The sequence below is a fragment of the Schistocerca gregaria genome, chromosome 1 (assembly GCF_023897955.1).
Source record: "Schistocerca gregaria isolate iqSchGreg1 chromosome 1, iqSchGreg1.2, whole genome shotgun sequence".
NCBI lineage: Eukaryota > Metazoa > Arthropoda > Insecta > Orthoptera > Acrididae > Schistocerca > Schistocerca gregaria.
The window spans coordinates 846,488,171-846,507,948 of NC_064920.1; the positions used below are offsets into that span (position 1 = coordinate 846,488,171).

The 19,778-nt window shown below is 37.8% G+C and overlaps 1 protein-coding gene across 1 annotated transcript in view; it reads left to right on the forward strand.

Annotated features, from left to right (window-relative positions):
- The first annotated feature begins 1,615 nt into the window (after nt 1-1,615).
- The window catches only part of LOC126272601 (protein lin-37 homolog), a 50,329-nt gene continuing 32,166 nt past the window's right edge, over nt 1,616-19,778 (forward strand). Inside the window, exons 1-2 of the mRNA XM_049975547.1 lie at nt 1,616-1,807; nt 2,565-2,718. Of these exons, the coding sequence (XP_049831504.1) occupies nt 1,786-1,807; nt 2,565-2,718 (176 nt within the window). The 5' untranslated portion in view covers nt 1,616-1,785. The remainder of the gene's footprint in view (nt 1,808-2,564; nt 2,719-19,778) is intronic.

Consider the following 19,778-nt stretch of genomic DNA (forward strand, 5'->3'; position numbering starts at 1 on the left):
TCTTATAGACATGCGCGACCTGTTTTCTTTCAACTATTGGGCCCAGCTCTTTGGTCGAGGGATCTAAGATAGCTCATAGTTTACAGAGGTCCCAACTCAGTCGCGATAATGTGTAGAATCTGATAGGGATTCCATCGGGCCCTGGGCCTTTGTTCAGTTTTAACGATTTCAACTGTTTCTCAGCGCCACTGATTCTCATATCTGTTTCACATATCTTTTCGGTGAAACGAGAATTTTAATTCTAGTAATAATAGTCAAATACTGCTCGGGTCTTCCTTTGTAAAGGAACATTTGAAAAGCATTTTGGATTTTACTTTGCTACTCTCAATTTCAGTTCCTACCTCATTCATGAGTGACTGGACACTAACTTTGTTGTCCCTAACAACCTTAACATATCACCAGAATTTCTTTGGGTTCTTCGAAACATCGTTTGACAACACTCTTCTACGATAGTCATTGAAGGCTACATGTATTGCTCTGTTGACTGCCAAATGCGTTTCATTCAGTATCTGTCTATAGCCCTTTACCTCGGTTTATACCTTAGTTATGCAGTGGTCTCCGTATCTTTATATATATTTTTTTTACACTGACTGTGTATCATGGAGGATCTTTCCCATTAAGAAATGCTTTACTGGGTACATATCCATCCAGTACATAGTCAAATATTCTTTTAAACGTGAGCCATAGTTGCTCTACTTGCTCCTGTCCTGAGTTACGAGTTTCAAGTGCCTCAGTGAGATATGACATTAATGTTTCTCTGTCTGTCTTGCTGAACATAAAAATCTTTCTGTTTGTTGTAGTTGCCCTTTGTGTTTTGGTATTTATTGTTGCTATCACTGCATCTGCTCACTGATCCCAGTTTCGATGGGGACTTTCTCGAACAGATCAGGTGTGTTTGTTGCCATTATCTCTCATATATTTCCATCACGAGTGGGGTTCTGAACTGTCTATTCTAGATAGATTCCAAAGAAGGCATTTAGTAACGTTTCACACCTTGTCTTGTCACACCCACGACACATTACCCAGAGTGATTCTTGGATGATTAAAGTCTCCTCTAATGGTTACAATATCGTTAGGGAATTTATGTACGAGCGAACTGAGGTTTCCTTTTAAGTTTTCCGTTACATCAGCAGATGAGTCTGTTGCTTGACAAGGCCTGTGTTACACTGTTTTGCCCTTACTTGATACTGAGTCTTACCCAAACAATATTACATGCAGCTTCAATCTCCGCAGCAACTAACGATAATACGTAACGAAAAGTAACACATTTAATAGTAAGTTTAAAAACGCATTAATACATATATTAAAGAGTAATTTGTACTAAACTAATTGTTGTGAGTTATGACAAATTAAATATAAGGGGCACAACAATTCGCACGTCTCGCCTGGCATAAGGCTGCCAAGAATCGGCAGTCAGTGATACATCTCACAAAACAAATTATGGAGGCACTATAATATTCTTGTTTTTGAATACTTTATTTTGGAATTAGGATTTATTTTCTCCTCGGGCATCAACCGTGGTTGTTCGTTTTCATACACTGTGGGACACATTCAAAGCACGCGGTGTGCAGGTGTTTATAAAGGGTAATATACGCAGCTAACCACCAGAGGGCTCTGTTGCAAATTCAAAATAGAGACATGTTCAAAACACGCGGTGTGCAGATGTTTATAAAGAATAATAAACGCAGCAAACCAGCAGAGGACTCTGTGTCTGTTGCAAATTCAAAATATTGACGGCGAAAGTAGAGCTGCTGCAACCCGAAGCTAGGTGGAAATAGTGTTATAATGAAGCGACGAGTGCGTGTTGGTACGTTATTTGATAGTGCAATTATATCGTCGATGTATCTACGAAAGCGTTTGTGTAGTTTTGAAATCTTCCGTAATAGTTTAGTGTGATAAGCTGTTGTAGAATGTTTGGTATAAGCAAAATATCGGGACTTATTCGTGTGATTGGTGCTATTCAGACCAAGCGCGCGGTAATCCTACAAAAAATCCTCCTGTCCTTAGTTTCTAATAACTTAATCATTTAATTATTGCCTTCAAGAGGATGTTCGGTTGACGATGTTTGCGAAAATGTACCAAAGAGAAAGTTATTTAAAAATACAGTTTGTGATACGTTGTACTGCGTGTGCAGTGCTATACAAGTAGTGTTTGAATGCTCCGGAGAGAATCTTCAACGAAAGATGTGGAGAGAGGGACGATTCAGTTTGCAGATAGCCTATTATGGGAACTTCCCAATAAGGAAATCCAGTGCCTCCGCCTTATATATTTCCCAGTTATTGTAAAGACGTGAAACTGTTCAGTGCAACTATTGTTGTTAAGTGATGTGATTTATTATCTTTTCAGTTCAGTGTTGCCTGACGATTTTTTGTTTATGTTCCCCTCCGGTGTCTAATTTGAAAATTACAGCTGATGAAATAAATTTAAAATTTGTGTTTACAAACATTTTCTTATCTTCCATACAGATGTTCTTGTTTTTATCAACATCTTACTTGAATAATCACAACTTTGGTTGTATATTGATTTCTCTAAAGTGCTTGACACTTGCATTTTATATTTTATAGGTGGTGAAGATGTGCTAAATGCACGAGATCGTCTCAAGGGAGCCCTGCAGGAAGTTTTAGAACATAGTGATGAGTCTTCAGTATCAAGCCAGGATGAAGGAATTCAGTCAGACTCCTTTGCTCGAGTCAGTGTCCCAGTCAAGAAACCAACAGTGTGAGTAAACATGTAAAAGCAGTCTACACAATCAGACGTAAGAGGCTAACTGATTCTCCCAAGTAAGCCATGGAGCAGTATACAAGGTAAAGTATCTGCTCCTCATGTTAAGTTACATTTACAGACTAAAAACATAATAGAAATATATTTTAATACAAATAGGCCGTCATATTTCTGGTTATAATGCAGAGTTGTACTGCACCACACATTACAGTTTGATTTAGAGAAAAGGAACTTGTAAATGAAGTGAATTGGTTTCAGGAAGTCTGTGGTTTTGTTTTATGAAACAAATAAACATGTTTACAGTATAGTACTCTAAAATAAATACATAGTTTTATCATCCAGTAATTAATAAAAATTACACGGTATGCTATTATTATAATATTATTATTTTCAGTAGCCATTTTGATGCAATACAGTTGATACGTGTTGTATCTTTACACATAGATATTGTCAGGTCTTGTACATTAAAGTTTGCTTTTCTGAGGGATATAATAAGTAATGAAATTATAAATTGTTTTTTCAGCAACAATGTCATCATCATCTCAGAAATTTGATGAGAAAACATATTTAGAGGGTAGTATGTTGTTACAAATTCTGCAGTATCATTTGCTAAAATATTATTTGCTGTTTTCTTTTTTTTAGTAGTTCCTGATGCAAGTAGGTTTGGATGCAAAGAACTGTATACTACTTTTGTACTGTTGTTGACAGAAACCAGTGGCATATTTACAATTTTCTTTCTTTCCTCTCTCTCTCTCTCTCTCTCTCTCTCTCTCTCTCTCTCTCTCTCTCTCTGGTGTTTTTTTTTGTGGGGGAGTGCCTTTTTTTAAATTCTGGGTTTACATTTAAATAGAAGCCTAATGACATTTATGAAAAATTTGGAGGAGGATATAGAGTTCAGAGAAAAGAGATAAAGACTTTGGGGCTTTCCCATGACATTATAAATCTTTCAGAGACAGCAAAGGACCTGGAAGAGCAGTTGAACAGAATAGACACCATCTTGGAAGGAGGATATTAGATGAACCTCAACAACAACAAAAGAAGGAAATGTAGTCAAATTAAACGAGGTGATGCTGAGAGAATTAGATTAGGAAATAGAAACTTAATGTAGTAGATGAGTTTCATGATTTGGGCAGCAAAAATTTTCAGTTGTAGACCCCAGCTAATCTGCCAGTCACATCAACCACTGGAACAATTTGCAGGAAATTTTCTCCTATCTTGAGAGCCAGTAGAATATAATGAGCACAAGGAAAGAGTTCCTCTATCCAGTAAAGTCACCACTTTCAACTGTGAAACCTTTGACATCATTATTGTGCTGAAAAATCCTTTCCAGAAGCCGTTTCTTGATGCAACTGATGATCTTATTTGCCAGTTCCTCCCAAATTTGCTTGTACATTTTCGTCACTTTACACATGACATTTTAGAATGGAGTGAAACTTACCCATGTTCTCGTCATCGTGTTTGTCAACTTCAATAGATTCCCCGTGTCCCCTTAATGTAATCTTGTGACGTCCACAAATAATCTCCACCTCCATGATAGATACTGTGCAGTTTCTATTTTTTTTCCCACCTGCTCCACCAAGCCGTGGTCCAGGCAATATTTTATATCTTTTGTCTTGTTTACCATCATGTGAACAAAATTGTCACCATTGATTACAGCAGCCTTACGGTAAGTGTTACCCCCATGGATGTTGAAAATTTAATAGCATGCTTCCATTTTAAAAACTTAAGAGGTTACCAGGGATCCAGTATTTTGATGACTACCTTAACTTGAACTTATCTTGGCGAAAAATGCACAGTACTTACAGAAGCCCATCCTCTTTGGGAGAGAGTACTAGCCAAAAATATTTTGGGAAAAATTATAAGTTGTGTTGGGCACAAAAAGGCTTTGAAAATGTTGTAGCTTCATGTGGTGCTCATCTTTTTTGTTATTTGATTGCATTTAATCATGTATGTCATACTTACAGCCTGGTGATGGAGTGTTAAAGCTTGATGTGTCAGTGAAAGAAGTTGATTTTCCTTCAAGATCTGACAAAGGTGATTGTGAATTAGCAATGATACTTCTAGTGTTGGAGAACTGCGGTGGCGGGAACAGGGGTGGATCATCCATTTTCCTAGAGTTTCTCGTAGTCGAGGTGTTTTGGAGAAGTAGTTTAAATTATCTCCACTTTTTGTTTTGCGATGCACTGTCTTAGCTCTCAGAATCAAGGTTTCACTATACTAGTGTTGCTAACACTGGTATTCGCAACACTTTTATATCAGTAATTTAACATCTGCTATGCAAAGAATCATGTATGAAATAAACTAGAACATTTCCTGGTCATTGAATGCTCTGACATTGTCTCCACCACCTCTGTGCTGCGCATTATTTCTGTATTCATTAACATTCATTTATGGTTACTGTAATATGGTGAGACTGAGCTTGTAAACTGTGTATTTAATTCACCACTGAAGTTAAACTAATAAGTATTACTAAAAGAAATCTGGAAACATGTAAGGTTACTATTTAAGGGGAGTTGGAATGCCCTAGCCCAACAGTGTTAAATTTAGTGACTTGGCTTCTCTGTGTTTCAAGAACCACTGTAGTCATTGACATGAAACTTTTACAGGACATTAAACTGTATTATGATTTAAGTCGACTGAACTGTAATAATTTCATTTCAACCACTGTTTTCGGAAATACAATTTTTTAATTACATGGTTAAAAGTTTGTGTACTTTTTTTGTACGTTATCGTAAATAATTTTAATTATACAGGGTGTTCAAAAAGTCTCTCCACAGTGCCGTATGATTGTTAGCCGTGCATGCCATATGATAGTTCGCCTCCCTGCCTTACTTCCCTTCAAGTGTACTCTCCCAACATTCCACTGTTTCGTTTATCTCAGCCAGCATCAGTAGTATCGTTGGTGTGTGTTGTTACGTGTTGATGTGAACGTTTAAGATTAGCTCCTCTGTTTGTTTGTTTCGTTTTTGTCATTGTTAAAATGCTAACCATTGAAGAATGTGTGTTTTTAGTCCAACGATTGTTCAAAGCTGGCTGTAAATATACAGTTTCAGTATGTCAAACATTTAATTCGGTTTTCCCAGAGACAACACTCCCACAGTGCGATACTGTGCGAGATTTGATTAACAAATTTCGAAGTATGGGTTCAGTGTCAGATGCACAGAGAAGTGGTCATCCTACTGTTTTGTCTGAGTATAAACTACTTGATATTTCTGATATAATGTCCATGAGTCCAAGCAAGTCAGTAAGAAAACTTGCCCAGGAAATTGATATTAGTGTCAGAATGGCCCACACAACTGTAAGGAAAAAATTAGAACTTTTCCTATACAAAGTGACAGTCGTGCAAGAACTGAAAAATACTTATCATGGCAAAAGACTGCATTATTGTCAATGGTTCAAAAATTTCGTTCAACAGAACAGAAGATATATTCTTAAAGAAACATTTTTCACTGATGAGGTGTGGTTTCATTTATCAGGGTACATGAACTTGCAAAATTCTCATATGTGGAGTACTGCAAATCCATTGTGTATTCATGAGGAACCACTTCATTATGTGAATATAGGAGTTTGGATTGCAATTTCTAGACGTCGGATTGTGGGTCCCATATTTTTCAACGAAACAATAAATACACAACGATACTGCAGTGGTATTCTGTATCCATTCATTGAAGAACTTGTGTTTTGTGAAATACTGAACTGTTATTTTCAACAAGATGGTGCAACTGCGCATACAGCTCACATTTCAGTGTCACTGCTTGCTGATGTTTTTTGGTGGTCGCATAGTTTCACAGGAACTTTGACCTCCACGTTCGTCTCACCTAACACCACCTGGCTTTTTCTTCTGGAGTGCAGCGAAACCGTCCAAAATCCATCGATGAATTGGAAACTGCAATATCCACTCTCACTGCTTCTGTTACAGAAGAAATGTTACAGCTTGTGTTTGGAAATATTAGACGAATTGAATTGTGTATTCAAAAAAGGGACACTTTCAACATTTAATGTGAAAATTTGTAAGTAAAAATGAATATTCAATAAAGTAATAATTTGTATTTCAATGAGATTCATTTCGATATATTCACTGCAGCATACCGCACATGCGGCTAACAATCATACAGCACCGCGGAGAGGCTTTTTGAACGCCCTGTACATAACGTTATGTTCTTCTTTTAGTTCAGTAGACTCAGGATATGTATGTTATTACTCCCTGAAAATTTGAATACTCTACTCGAAGTGGTTTCTAAGATTTATGGGAAAATGAAACGGAAAATGTAAATTTTCAGGAACAGCTTCTAAAGTTTCAAAAGACTATAACTCACTTTATATATGCTTAATTTTTTTTTAATTTTTAGTCACTCAGAAGCACCCTGCACCATACTGTATATTATCCTCTTGATCTATTTCCAAGTTTTTTCTTCTTTCTGGACTCCTTAGTGGTCAGTTGTGCTGCATACTCTGCTTTATCAATGCGAACTTTGTCCATCCATTCAAGTTCTCTGATGCAGTTTGCTCCAGTATTAATTTCCATATGCTGTAGCACTTTCAACCTACTAATGTTGCATCATTAAAAGCAAGAACAGCATCACTGACCCCTACTTTAGTGTCTTCATTCCAACAAAACATTTTTTGGTAAGCAAGTCCATATAAGATTATTGAACGACTAATTGGGATTTTGAGTAGACTATGCAGACACTTCTCCAGTAATTCAGGATTTTACAGGTCCCTGTAAATAGGTTTTATCATATCCATGACTGCTGCTGGGCTGGAATGTTTATGGCTGTATGAACTGTTTGAGTACTGGGCATTGCGGTAATTGCACCATGAATCAGATCCAGGAGGGCAAAGGTGGTGTAAAGGTTTTTTATCAGTTGTCAGTCTGTGGAAGAAGGTAGCCCATTCTACCTGCTTAATTTTCAACAAATACTCAGTATTATTTCTAATGGCCATCCCATAATACTGTCAGCCTGCCTCTTTCAGATTTTACCATCAGAAAGTTTCTTCCAGAATGAGATACTGGCAGAAGTAAAGCTGTGAGTACGGGGCGTGAGTCGTGCTTCGGTAGCTCAGTTGGTAGAGCACTTGCCCGCAAATAGCGAAGGTTCCGAGTTTGCGTCTTGGTCGGGCAGGAAGTTTCAGAAAGTTTCTTGTCTCTCAAACTTTGTTCCAACTTCCTCAGCCTGACGCCCATCCTCTTCTGGACATGATCTTTTATACCACAGCAATCCACAGCATTATATAAAAAAATTACATATTTTATTAGATCTTGAAGTGATGCATGTAAAAATTTTAACATTTTCAACCGGTGTAGATTATATTTAAAAAAACAAAATAAAATACTTCCCATGTGAGTTTATAATATAATATAACCAACGGTTGCTTCTTCAGGAAAGAGGGAAGGAGAGGGAAAGACGAAAGGAAGTGGGTTTTAAGGGAGAGGGTAAGGAGACATTCCAATCCTGGGAGCGGAAAGACTTACCTTAAGGGGAAAAGAGGACAGGTGTACACTCGCGCGCACACACACACACACACACACACACACACATACATATCCACCCTCACATACACAGACACAAGCAGACATTTGTAAAGGCAGAGTTTCATTGCCTTTACAAATGTCTGCTTGTGTATGTGTGGATGGATATGTGTGTGTGCGCGCGCGCGAGTGTACACCTGTCCTTTTTTCCCCTTAAGGTAAGTCTTTCCGCTCCCGGGATTGGAATGACTCCTTACCCTCTCCCTTAAAAACCACATCCTTTCGTCTTTCCCTCTCCTTCTCTCTTTCATGAAGAAGCAACCGTTGGTTGTGAAAGCTTGAATTTTGTGTGTTTGTTTGTGTATCTATCGAACTGCCAGCGCTTTTGTTTGAAGTCACATCAACTTTGTTTCGAAAATTGCTTTATAATGAGATAAAAACCCGAAAATGTGGAAAAACTTTTTTTCCATTGTAACTCCCTTAGTAGAGCATTAGTTTAAATAAAGGAGCTTTATTGCTTTATAAAAAGCTCTAGGCTCTATTTACTATTAACCAATCACAACATACACACAAACCAGTCATCAGTGACTCTCTTTTATGCAGAGATTCGTTTGGAAACCATCTGTAGTTGGCACATTGTAGCAGCACACAACCTGCTTCTTTACTTACTGAAGAAAGTTGTTTATCTTTGTTTACTACCGATAATATTATGATATTGTGTGCACTTGCGCAAGAAAACATGTCTGTAATTTCACATTTTGGGGGTGGGGGCAGCTTAAGCCTAGAATCTTCCGCCCCCCCCCCCCCCCCCCCACACACACACACACAGCAGCAGCTTTAAATATGCTGCTACCACAGACAGGGAAACTGTCACACAAGTTGCACTACAAAATTTTGTTAAATATTTTGTTTTCACAACTCAATATGACATCATTCAGGCAACTTACAGGGAAATCATGTTGTTGTTTGGACTTTTGAAGCATGCATGGCAACAGTTTATAGAATAGAGGAGCCCCCACCCCCATGTGGTTCTGCTTTCTCTGATTCCGTGCAACACATTTTGCTGTGCAAAGCTTGTTTCATGTGAAATTGTTCAGTGACCCATTGCCCTTATATCACAGATGTTTGTGAACATTGGGTGTAAGAATATATGTAATGAAAGCGTGTTAAAACTTTTTTCCACATTTTTTTGATCAAAACTAATGTTAGGAGTCCATTTTGAAATGTGGTCCTTTTTCACCAACTTACATTGAGAGGCAAGATAGCTTGTAAGTTATTTATAAACCAATCTCAAGCTTTTTGCTACTGTCATAATAAAGAGAGAGTACAGTAGTACCTCAATTATTCAATTTTCGATTAACCAAATTCTCAGATTATCCGACCATGTGTCCAACCATCTGACTGTGCCAGCGTTATTGTTAAATTTTACCCCTTTTACAAAAGGTACCCATCTGAGTCACCCTTCTCATGCGTGCTTATTTGTGATTAAGAAGTGTAAGTAATTTTGAAAAACTAAAAGTGGCAATAAATCAGAAAAGAAAACGTGTCCCCAATCGAACAGAAACTGAAGACTTAACAGAGGTTAGTCAGTTAGTAGATTAGCCTCTAAAATCAGTTAGTAAATTAGTCTCGGAAATAGGTGTTGGAGACACCTGTGAGACTGGAAAAAGAAACGAAAAGATTTGAGACTTTTTTGTTTTTATTAACTGTACCTGGTGAAAATGCTTTAAAAATAGAAAAACATTGAAAAAATCAAAACTTAAGCTCTTAGAAGACAATGTGTGGTTTGGTTTCGTTGGGAAAGGCATAAGGGAGCGGTTAGCTTCATCACCACATTAGGCAGGTTGCTATTCCAGGTGAAAAACTTTCTGATAATGATGCAAGTAGGTAGTTCATTAAAAATTTGAAAAAAAAGTCTCAGAAAATAACCTGGCAGCTAATCAGTTATACAACAGTGACGACACTGAGCTAAACTATAAATGCTCTTCCAAGAAACTCATGCTTCAAAGAATGAAACATTCACAGGCACACAACTAGCAAAGGACAGGCATGACCATTGCAACATGCAACAATTTAAGTGGTGACCATAAATTACCATTATTTGTTAATTGACAAATCTAAGAAACCAAAAACATTCGAAAACATAAACACATCATGACTTGCCATTCATTACAAAGCTAAGTAAAGCACTTGGATGATTGGTGATTTGTTTAAAGAACAGTGTCTCAATGCATTTGTTCCACATGTTTAAAAATATTTTAAATCAAAAAACCTACCACCCCATGAATTTTTATAGCTGGCCAACATCCCACCACCCTCAGTGTCTGAACTTCGACAAGGTGACAGGAAAGCTATGATTTTGGCCCCCCCATATGATTTCAGTAATCTAACCAAAGGACTGGGGTGTTATTAAGTGGTTAAAATGATGTTACAGGAGGAAGTACGTCAGTGGTCTGTGATATTTTTGAAGCAATGAAAAGTTCCAACATAAAAGATGCTGTTTACATAGTCACTCTACAAAAATCACGAAATAAAGTGTGTTCTGTTGTAAACTCAGAGCAAGAACTTCAGAATGTAACGAATCAGGTGCTGCAACTTTAGTTGCCAATTTGCAAACTCTTTGGAATGATATCCAGCATACTGATGTAGAGGAATGAGTAGCAGAAGGTCATGTTGCTGCTGTTAACAATGAAGAACTTGAAGACAACCAGATCATGGATCTTGCTTTGCAGTAGTAAAGTGTTGAACAAGAGTAGTCAGATGATGAAGAAAAGGAAGAAGAAGAGGATCAGCCAGTGCCATCAGAGTATGAGTTTGAGACTGCCCTCAAATAGTGGCAACAACATCAAACTGCTATAGCTGTGGGCAAAGAAGTGGCGTGATGCGGCTGCCATGTTAAGGTTTAAGAAAGTGAACCGAAAAACATTTTATGCTTTTTAAAATGTTAGGTTTATATAGCTTTCTGTTTTCCTTTCTCTTTATTATAAGTGTAATTTTAGTTTATTATGCTGTTTTGAGCACTGTAAATAACTTGTTTCGTTCTGCTCTGATTATTTAATATTTTTAGTGTTCCAACAACTGCCTGGTCCCAAGAGTGACAGTTAGTCGAAATTCTATTGTATAACAAGCTGGAATTTTGCATACAAATAACTACAAATCTGTAATGAATGTCATTTATAAAGATTTCATTTTGCAAATGTCAGGAATTCCCACCCCCCTCCCCCTGCGTAAATGACAAGTTTGCCATCTTAATTTTTGTTCCACATATTGCCTATTGTCGCACTTTTCAACATAAAAAAAAATCGGAAGATGTTTCTGCTTTCTTGCTATTTTTTGTGTGTCAGTGCCCCTGTTTCTGCTTTCTTGCTATTTTTTGTGTGTCAGTGTCAGTGCCCCTGCTCCTGCTGTCTGGTAAGTTATTCGAAAATAGCATACTAGCTGTAGCAGGCTACATGAAGTTTCCTGCTGTGCCAGGTGAAAATCTTATTTGTTCCCTATCATAAGTGTTAGAGATGAGATGAATTAGTCATCAACACTTTCTTGTTACCCACTTTCAGATTCTTCATAATTCATCTTTGATTGAGCGATTGTGTCAGAAAAAGTAAAATCATCCAGCTCTTTTCAGCAACATACACCCTTGATGTAGAAATCGTCATGGAAAACAGATGTTTCGTCACTTTTGTGTCGGTAGAAGTGTGTCACAAGTAAAGCAGTAATAGCAATGAGATTGACTTAATAGGCGCATCAAGTCTGAATCAAGCTGAATGATCAGTTTCTGAAGCTAAGGAGTACCTGTGAAAATATTGACTGTTTATTCTTCTCATCAAAGTCTGTATTTGGGAACATTTGAAGACAAACAACTTGCTGTGATCCTTTTAAAAGGCATAGTAAAAAGTCTTAAGAAATCAAGTGCATTTATGATTTCAGCAGCTCATCCATTGCAGTCAGGTTGGTTAGAGTATAGAGTAGCCAGTGAGAATCGGAGAATCTAATGACTTGTTTTGACAGAAAACATGAACTGATGATTTGTTTTCGATGTAGATTGTGTGAGATTGACTATTATTGATTTGGCTATTCTGGATTATAAAGTTAGTTACTGGTTTTGAACGTATTTTATGTTTTCAGAGTATGACAGGTTTTCTTGAGATATTGTTTAATATTCTAATGTTAACTTATAGTTTGTTTCTGAGTTGATAATGTCAATGAATGTGACAGAAGGAAATCTTGCTGTAGTAACAGACCAATCTGTAAAGAAGCCCAAAGTCTAGGTTAGATTGAAGTGGAACAGTTTGGTTGTGAGTTTGTGAAGCCAACAAATGTGAGTGGAGGAAAATTGGCTGTGGCAACAGACTGATTTGTAATGTAGACCAGTGATTGTTTTGAAAACATTGTGGATATTTTCCAAATGTCCAAATTTCTGAGATGGCTGCAATGCATGATCCTAAGAGTATTTCAGTTTTAAGGAGTTTTTTGTTTTATATAACATTCTGCACAATGTATTCCACTATGGAACCATGCAGTTTTGTACATTTATGGAATGCTATTTTCTCATTGGTTTCACCACCTTATGTAATCATCCAACTCATCATTTGCTCTGTTCACTTCCCATCTTCACCACGCAATCAGTCACCAACTGCAGCACCCAATGCAAGAGCAGCTGACATCATACAGCTTTTGCATATAAGAAATCTGTGAAGTTGTTTCCTAAATCATGGTAAGGAAGGATAGAATTCTTATATTTATCTCAGATACTAAACTTTGCATACTATGCTATAAGGCCATTTTACCTTCCACATTTTATAGTTTACTATGACAATGATATAGGTCAATTCTCCGGAGCTAAAAAAGACTGAAAGTGGCAAAAGTGTGTATAAGACAAAAAGACTCACTTGCTTAATCCAAAAGATTTGTACTTAGTTTAAGAATATCTGTTTGATAAAATTGATTTTACAAAGCTTTTGGAACGTCGTCCAAAAGAACATGGTACTGTAAACAGTCATGGGATTCTGAACATTTCTGTACATTTATCACCGAGATGTAAAACCATTGATGCTTGCCGCAGTTTTTTTCTTTTTCCTTTTTTTTTCTTTTTCTTTTTTTTTCTTTTTCTTTTTTCGGTCTGGAAAATGAGGAGTGCATGCCGCATTACTGTTTGTCTCTTAAAGAATATGATCTGCTTACTGTTTTGTTGGAGCTGGAATCCTTACAATATGATGAAAAAGTTGTTTTTAACCAATGGGTCCAACACTGGACACATTAATGACTACAGGCAATGAATTTGTTTTGTATCTCACCCATAAACTTCCGAATTTGACACAACATAATTACATATCAGAGTCTCACAGCCACTACTTAAAATCAAGCAACAAAACACTCCCTGATAATCTGTGCGTAATTACAGTGGCTTTAGGGAGGGGGGGGGGGGGGGAGGCTATACATGTTTGCTCCAAAATACTGCACAAAGCTTTCACTGGTAGAACATTCAGATAACCCTTCATCCTTTGTTGTGTATTATAAATTGGAGGATTGTATTAAGTCAGTGTCATTGTGTTGTATAAGTGATTGTATGCAGCATTATAAAAACACATTCTATGTTTCCTAGAAAACAGCTCTAACCTATATAGTCCCTACTTGAACTAATACCGCAAATCCAACATTGTATTTAATTCAGTGATCTCAGTTCTGCGCAATATAAAAACTTTAAGAACTTTTAAATTTGTAGCATTGCAAGCAAGATCAAAATATCTGTTTACATTTTCTAAAACTCAAGTTCCAAGAATAAAAACATTATATGTTGTGACATAGGAGATAACAAATTTCCCAAACATGTTACGGAAATGATATGAGACTGGTTCTACCATTCCTGGGACAAGAGTTGGTCATTTTTTCAAACTGTTGAATGAAAGTAGGTCACTGATAAAGCATAAACCTTCTAAATTCATACAAGTTGATCTTGGGTTTGAAAAAATGGCCTCTATCACTGTTAAAGAACATATATTTTCATTGCACCTGTCTACAGTACTAGTGGTGGCTTGAAAAAATTCTGGAAGTCATTGAAGAACATAAAGACGCAAAGGTCAAATTCATGACACCAAGCGGACCCTCCTCAATTTATTCATAGCCATTTCATGCAGATGTTTGTTGGATCCCATATGAAAATGTTTTAATGATTTTTGTCTGCTCCCCGCACAAGCATAGGTCACTTATATACTTTCCTATCAGATGCAGTATTCTTCATTGATGACTTGCTTAAAAGAATAAACACTTTTTACGATGCTATGAATGTATTTTATGTGAATTGAAGATCATTTGTTTTGCACTATTTTGAGTCATAAATGAAATGAATGTATTTTTATTTATGTTCTTTTAGTTTTAAGTCACTAACTTTTATGTTGAAAGATATGATAATAGGCATTATGTGAAACAAAAATAAGACAGTACGGCCAGATTCATTTGATATAAAAGTTTTCTAAGTATTGTACTGCGTAATAATGTAAAAAAAAAACTATACTGGAGAAACCACGTTTTGGCAACGATTACAGTGGCCTTCTCTTCTGGGCTGAGTAGAACCAGGAGGAGGCCACTAACTATGACTGAAATGGTTGTTTCTCCAGTATAGTTTTTTATGTTGTGACACAATACAATACTCAGAAAACTTTCATGTCAAAAATAAAGATGGTAAAACTTGTGATTTTGGCAACAACAAAAAATTGGAGAAATGACATTCAATCCTTTTATATTTCCAATGACACCTCACTGAACAAAACTGATCCATAAATAAACCAGTTATAGTGGTTACGAACTGTTAACCCATCTTTCCTACTGAGGTCAGTATTTGAAAATGACTCTCATCTCAAAATGGCTTCCTCAGTATAGTTTAATCAAAAATTATTTTAAACCTTTTGTATTGTGCACTTCCATACAACAAGAAAACTTTTATTCCAGATTATATTTTTACAACTTTGTTTTCGTCCATTTTAAGTACATACCACACTTTAACATTGTTTATACAGATGGACCCCAGCAAGAGGATGTCCCTAGTTGTTCTGCTATTTTCCCTAATAGGGTAAATGAAAGTGTGTCTTCCAGAACAATTTATAAATTACACTGCGGAATTATATGGCATTCTGATGGCACTGGAGAGGGTTCACAGATATCACTGTACAAGGTTTCTTGTCTGTTCTGACTCACTTAGTGCATCAAGAGCACTTCACTAAATATATCCAGTAGATGGGCTGATTCAGCTCATCCATGACTTCTTATAGCGACTCCAACACCTTGGCAAGGAGGTGATCTTTTGCGGGGTATCTGGCCACATCGGGGCACAGGCCAACAACATGGACGACAAAGCGGCCAAGGAAGCATGTCGGGTTGGTGCTGTTCAGCAATGTTCCATCCTGTCGCATGCCATCATTTTATTTTGTGACAGATGCAGCATGTGTCAGTGGGAGACTGAATGGTTGCAGTTGACAGAAAACAAACTGCAGTTTCTCAAATCGACCACAAAGGCAGGGCGGACTTCATGTCAGCCTAACTGCTGGAAAGAGGTTCTGCTTACCAGACTGCACATCGGACATAGCCCTTTAACACATGGCTACCTCCAGCAGCGGGAGGGTCCAACACACTGTGAAGTTTGTGGCATGCCACTTTCAGTTCAGCATGTCGTGGCAACATGTGTTCTGTATTCTGATATTTGGGCAGACCTCAGTCTCACTGAAGATCTGCCCACAATCCTCGCAAATAATGATTCCAGTGTTATATAGGTGGTGAAATTTTGTGAACTGTCAGGTCTTGTCCCTAAATTGGTGGGGAAGTGAGGTAGACTTCAATACATTATAAACTGCTCCACATGTGGGGACACCATTTGTCCCCACCCATGAGATTACCTTACTGACTTTTCGTCAGGGTGCTGATGACCTTGATGTCAAGTGCCCCTGATCTCAAATCATCATAGTCATCATCAGCTAGTTTTGTGCTGTTGTCTCATGCCTTAGTCTATGAGATCGCATACCCAGCCATCTGCCACTTACCCCATCTACCTGCACCCCTAGCTAGCCAACTGTTGGCTCCCCCCCCCCCCCCCCCCCTCTCCCATTAGTCAATAGACACTTCGTCCCCAACACCCTTCCTGCTCCCTGCCTCTCAACAACCTTCCCTCACCCCACCCCATATCCCCACTTCACCCAAGTATACTTATCACAATGTAGGGAGACAAAAGCGCACATGCTTGTGTGTGTGTGTGTGTGTGTGTGTGTGTGTGTGTGTGTGTGTGTGTGTGTGTGTTTGCTACAAGTTTGAAAAAGGAAGTGCGTTCTGAAAGCTATACAAGCTTTATACCTTTTGGTTGTGTATCTATCAATGATGCAGCAGTTCTGCCTTTCAGTGAGATGTCTCCTTTATTCCCAAGTACATCGCAATTCTTAATTAGAAGTTTCCATACATTATTAGATTTATAACAGATGTAGATGTCTGTAAATCTGGAATATACCTTTCAAAATCTCGAAGATAGCAGAAATAAGATACTGGTAGCAAAGGATATTTAGAACTCATACAAAAACCGTATGGCAGTTATGTGAGTGAGAGGACGTGAAAGGGAAACAGTGTTTGAGAAGGGAGGAAACAGTGTTGTAGGCTACCCCAATGTTATTCAATCTGTACATCGAGCAAGCAGTAAAGGAAATTAAGGAAAAATTTGGAGAGGTAATTAAAGTGCTGGGAAAATAAATAAAAACTTTGAGTTTTGTTAATGGTTTTATTTTGTCAGAAATGACAAAGAACTTGGAAGATGAGGTGAACAGAATGGAAAGTGCTTTGAAAAGATGTTTATAGATGACCATCAGCGAAAGTAATACAAAGGTAATGGAATGTAGTAGAGTGAGATCAAACAGTGTTGAGAGGATAAAATTTGAAAATGAACCTCTAAAAGTAGAAGACCAGTGTTACAATTTGGGGAGCAAAATAACTGATGATGGACAAGGTAGAGAGGATGTAAAATGTAGGCTGACTGTAGTAATAAAAGCATTTCTGGAACATTGAAATTTGTCGCTGTAATCCACCCAGTCAGCCACCCGTGCTGGCCCTGTATCGACTCCATCTGGCTGATTGAGGATGTGGGCTGTAGTGTCAGCTAATGTGGATGTAGTTTTTAGGCAGTCTCCCACACCCAGCCAGGTGGAGACTGGTTTGGTACCCACGTCCTGCATCAAGCAAGCATTTAGAAAACACACACTTTCATGTGGGATAACACTAGACACAGACACGTAAGGTGCATACATTCCTTGGTGGTGAGGCAGAAAGGATCGTGGGGCGACAAGGAGGGCATCCAGTATGGGATAAACACCAGGAAAAAGGAAGAGGAGGAATTTGTCAACTTCTAATATAAATTTTAGTGTCAGGATGCCTTTTTGGAAGGTATGTGGTCAGAGTGTAGCTTTGTGTGGAAGTGAGATGAGGAAGATAAATAATTCAGCAAGGAAAAAAGCTTTTTAAATAGTTGCTGCAGGAGAATGCTGAAGGTTAAAGAGAGAGATGGAGTTAAGAGTAGCTGGTGAGGAGTTAAGAGTAGCTGGTGAATTGATTTGACGTGGGGGGGGGGGGGGGGGGGGGGAGATTATAACACAACTTGACTACAAGAAAGGATCAGTTGTTAGGACACAAGCTGACATTGAGGAATCATTCACTTGGTAATGGGGAAAATGTGTGTGCAGAGAGGAGTTGGGGAGATACTAGAGGGAGATCACAGGTTAAAGACAATGAGCAGCTTGAAATGGATGTCGGTTGCCGTAGTTAATCAGAGGTAATGATAGTTGCACCGGATAAAGTACCATGGAGAGCTGCATCAAACCAATCTTCGGATAGAATACAACAACTTTCTTTCAAGCCAGCGATTACTTTACATCATTTAAGTTAAAGATCATTTGTAATTCAAAATTGGTTTAGGACCATCTCATCCTGTAAATTTTGTTTATTACGTGAATAATTTCTTGATATATTTATCACGGCCATCAAAGTATAAGTTAACATCACATGGCTTGGAGGAACATTATGTCTTGATAACATATCTTGTAATAAAGATACAGAAATCTCATATCATCTACTGACAGACTATCAGAATATAGAAAGCTTTGAAACAGGTTCAAGTAATATGTTCACAGACTCAGTTACTCCATTTCATTTGGTGCAACTACATGAACTCATGAACCTGTGGAAGAATCTCCATGGCTTGGGTATCAGAAAGACAAAACCAGAAACACACTCTCAGGTCGCAGCTGATGAACTGAATTAATTTTTGTCAACACCAGTCAACCTTGATGCAGAAAGGAAGTATCACCTGTAAGAACACTCAAGACTACATACTACAATAAACACAGAAAGAAAAGCAGTAATGAGAATCTGTTCTGAAATGGTTGATAAAAACAGTATTGGCATGACTTGGATCAAGAATGTAACAGATAACCTAGTAGCAATGTGAAAAGTAATTTTCTAAAATATAATGTAATTGGACAGATAGAGAATCTACTCACCAAGCGGTGGCAGGAGAGCACATGTATAAAGGTATTGAAATTTGCAAGCTTGTGGAGAAGTGTCGAATGGGAAAGAAGAGGCCGGAGGAAGGAGCCAGTGGCTTTAGGAAGCTTGTACATTTCAGTACCTTTATATGTGTATTCTGCCACTGATTGGTAAGTACATTTTTTTAATCAATCCAGTTAAGTTATATTAGTACCAGTCTTGACACACATATTTCATTTTTTCTTTCATGACTGAAAAAGAAACATACTGACTTATCCCTAAGAACAAAAACCCACAATCAAATTGTGATTAAGGCCAATTAATATTTTATTTGCTGAGTTTAAAGTCCTGGAATATAGTGTTCACAATCAATTGACTGAATGCAAGCTCAACATATATGACTAACATCATTCTGCTTCTCATAAACACAGTAAAACACACATGCCACTAATTAAGGTAATTTATTGCCTCAGACATGCCATAGACCCCATGAGGCCACTAGATGCTACTAGACTCAGCAGTTCTGTTCTCTTCATACATTTCTGTGTCAACAGCCTCCAGCTTTACTTAGGTGGCGCATTGGTTAGCACACTGGACCTGCGTTTGGGAGAATGACAGTTCAATCCTGTGTCCGGCCAACCAGAGTTAGGTTTTCCATGATTTCCCTAAATTGCTTTAGGCAAATTCCAGGATAGCTCCTTTGAAAGGGAATGGCCGTGTTCCTTCCCCCTCCTTCCCTAACCAGATGAGACTGATGACATTGCTGTTCGGTCTCTTCCATCAAATCAACCCAACCCAACCCAACTTAGGTGCCAGACCTGAAGAAATCAGTACCATTGCCCAAAAGAATAACTCTCTCTCTCTCTCTCTCTCTCTCTCTCTCTCTCTCTCTCTCTCTCTCTCTCTCTCTCTCTCTCTCTAAAATAATGATATGATGAGTGCACAACCTGTTACTTAAAGAAAACCTTAAAGAGTTCCAAGTAATTTTAGTATCATATTAAAAATTAATTAATTAATTCTGAATTTCACAAAAAATTGTCTTCTGCTCTTCTTGGTGATATCCCAATACTATATCAGA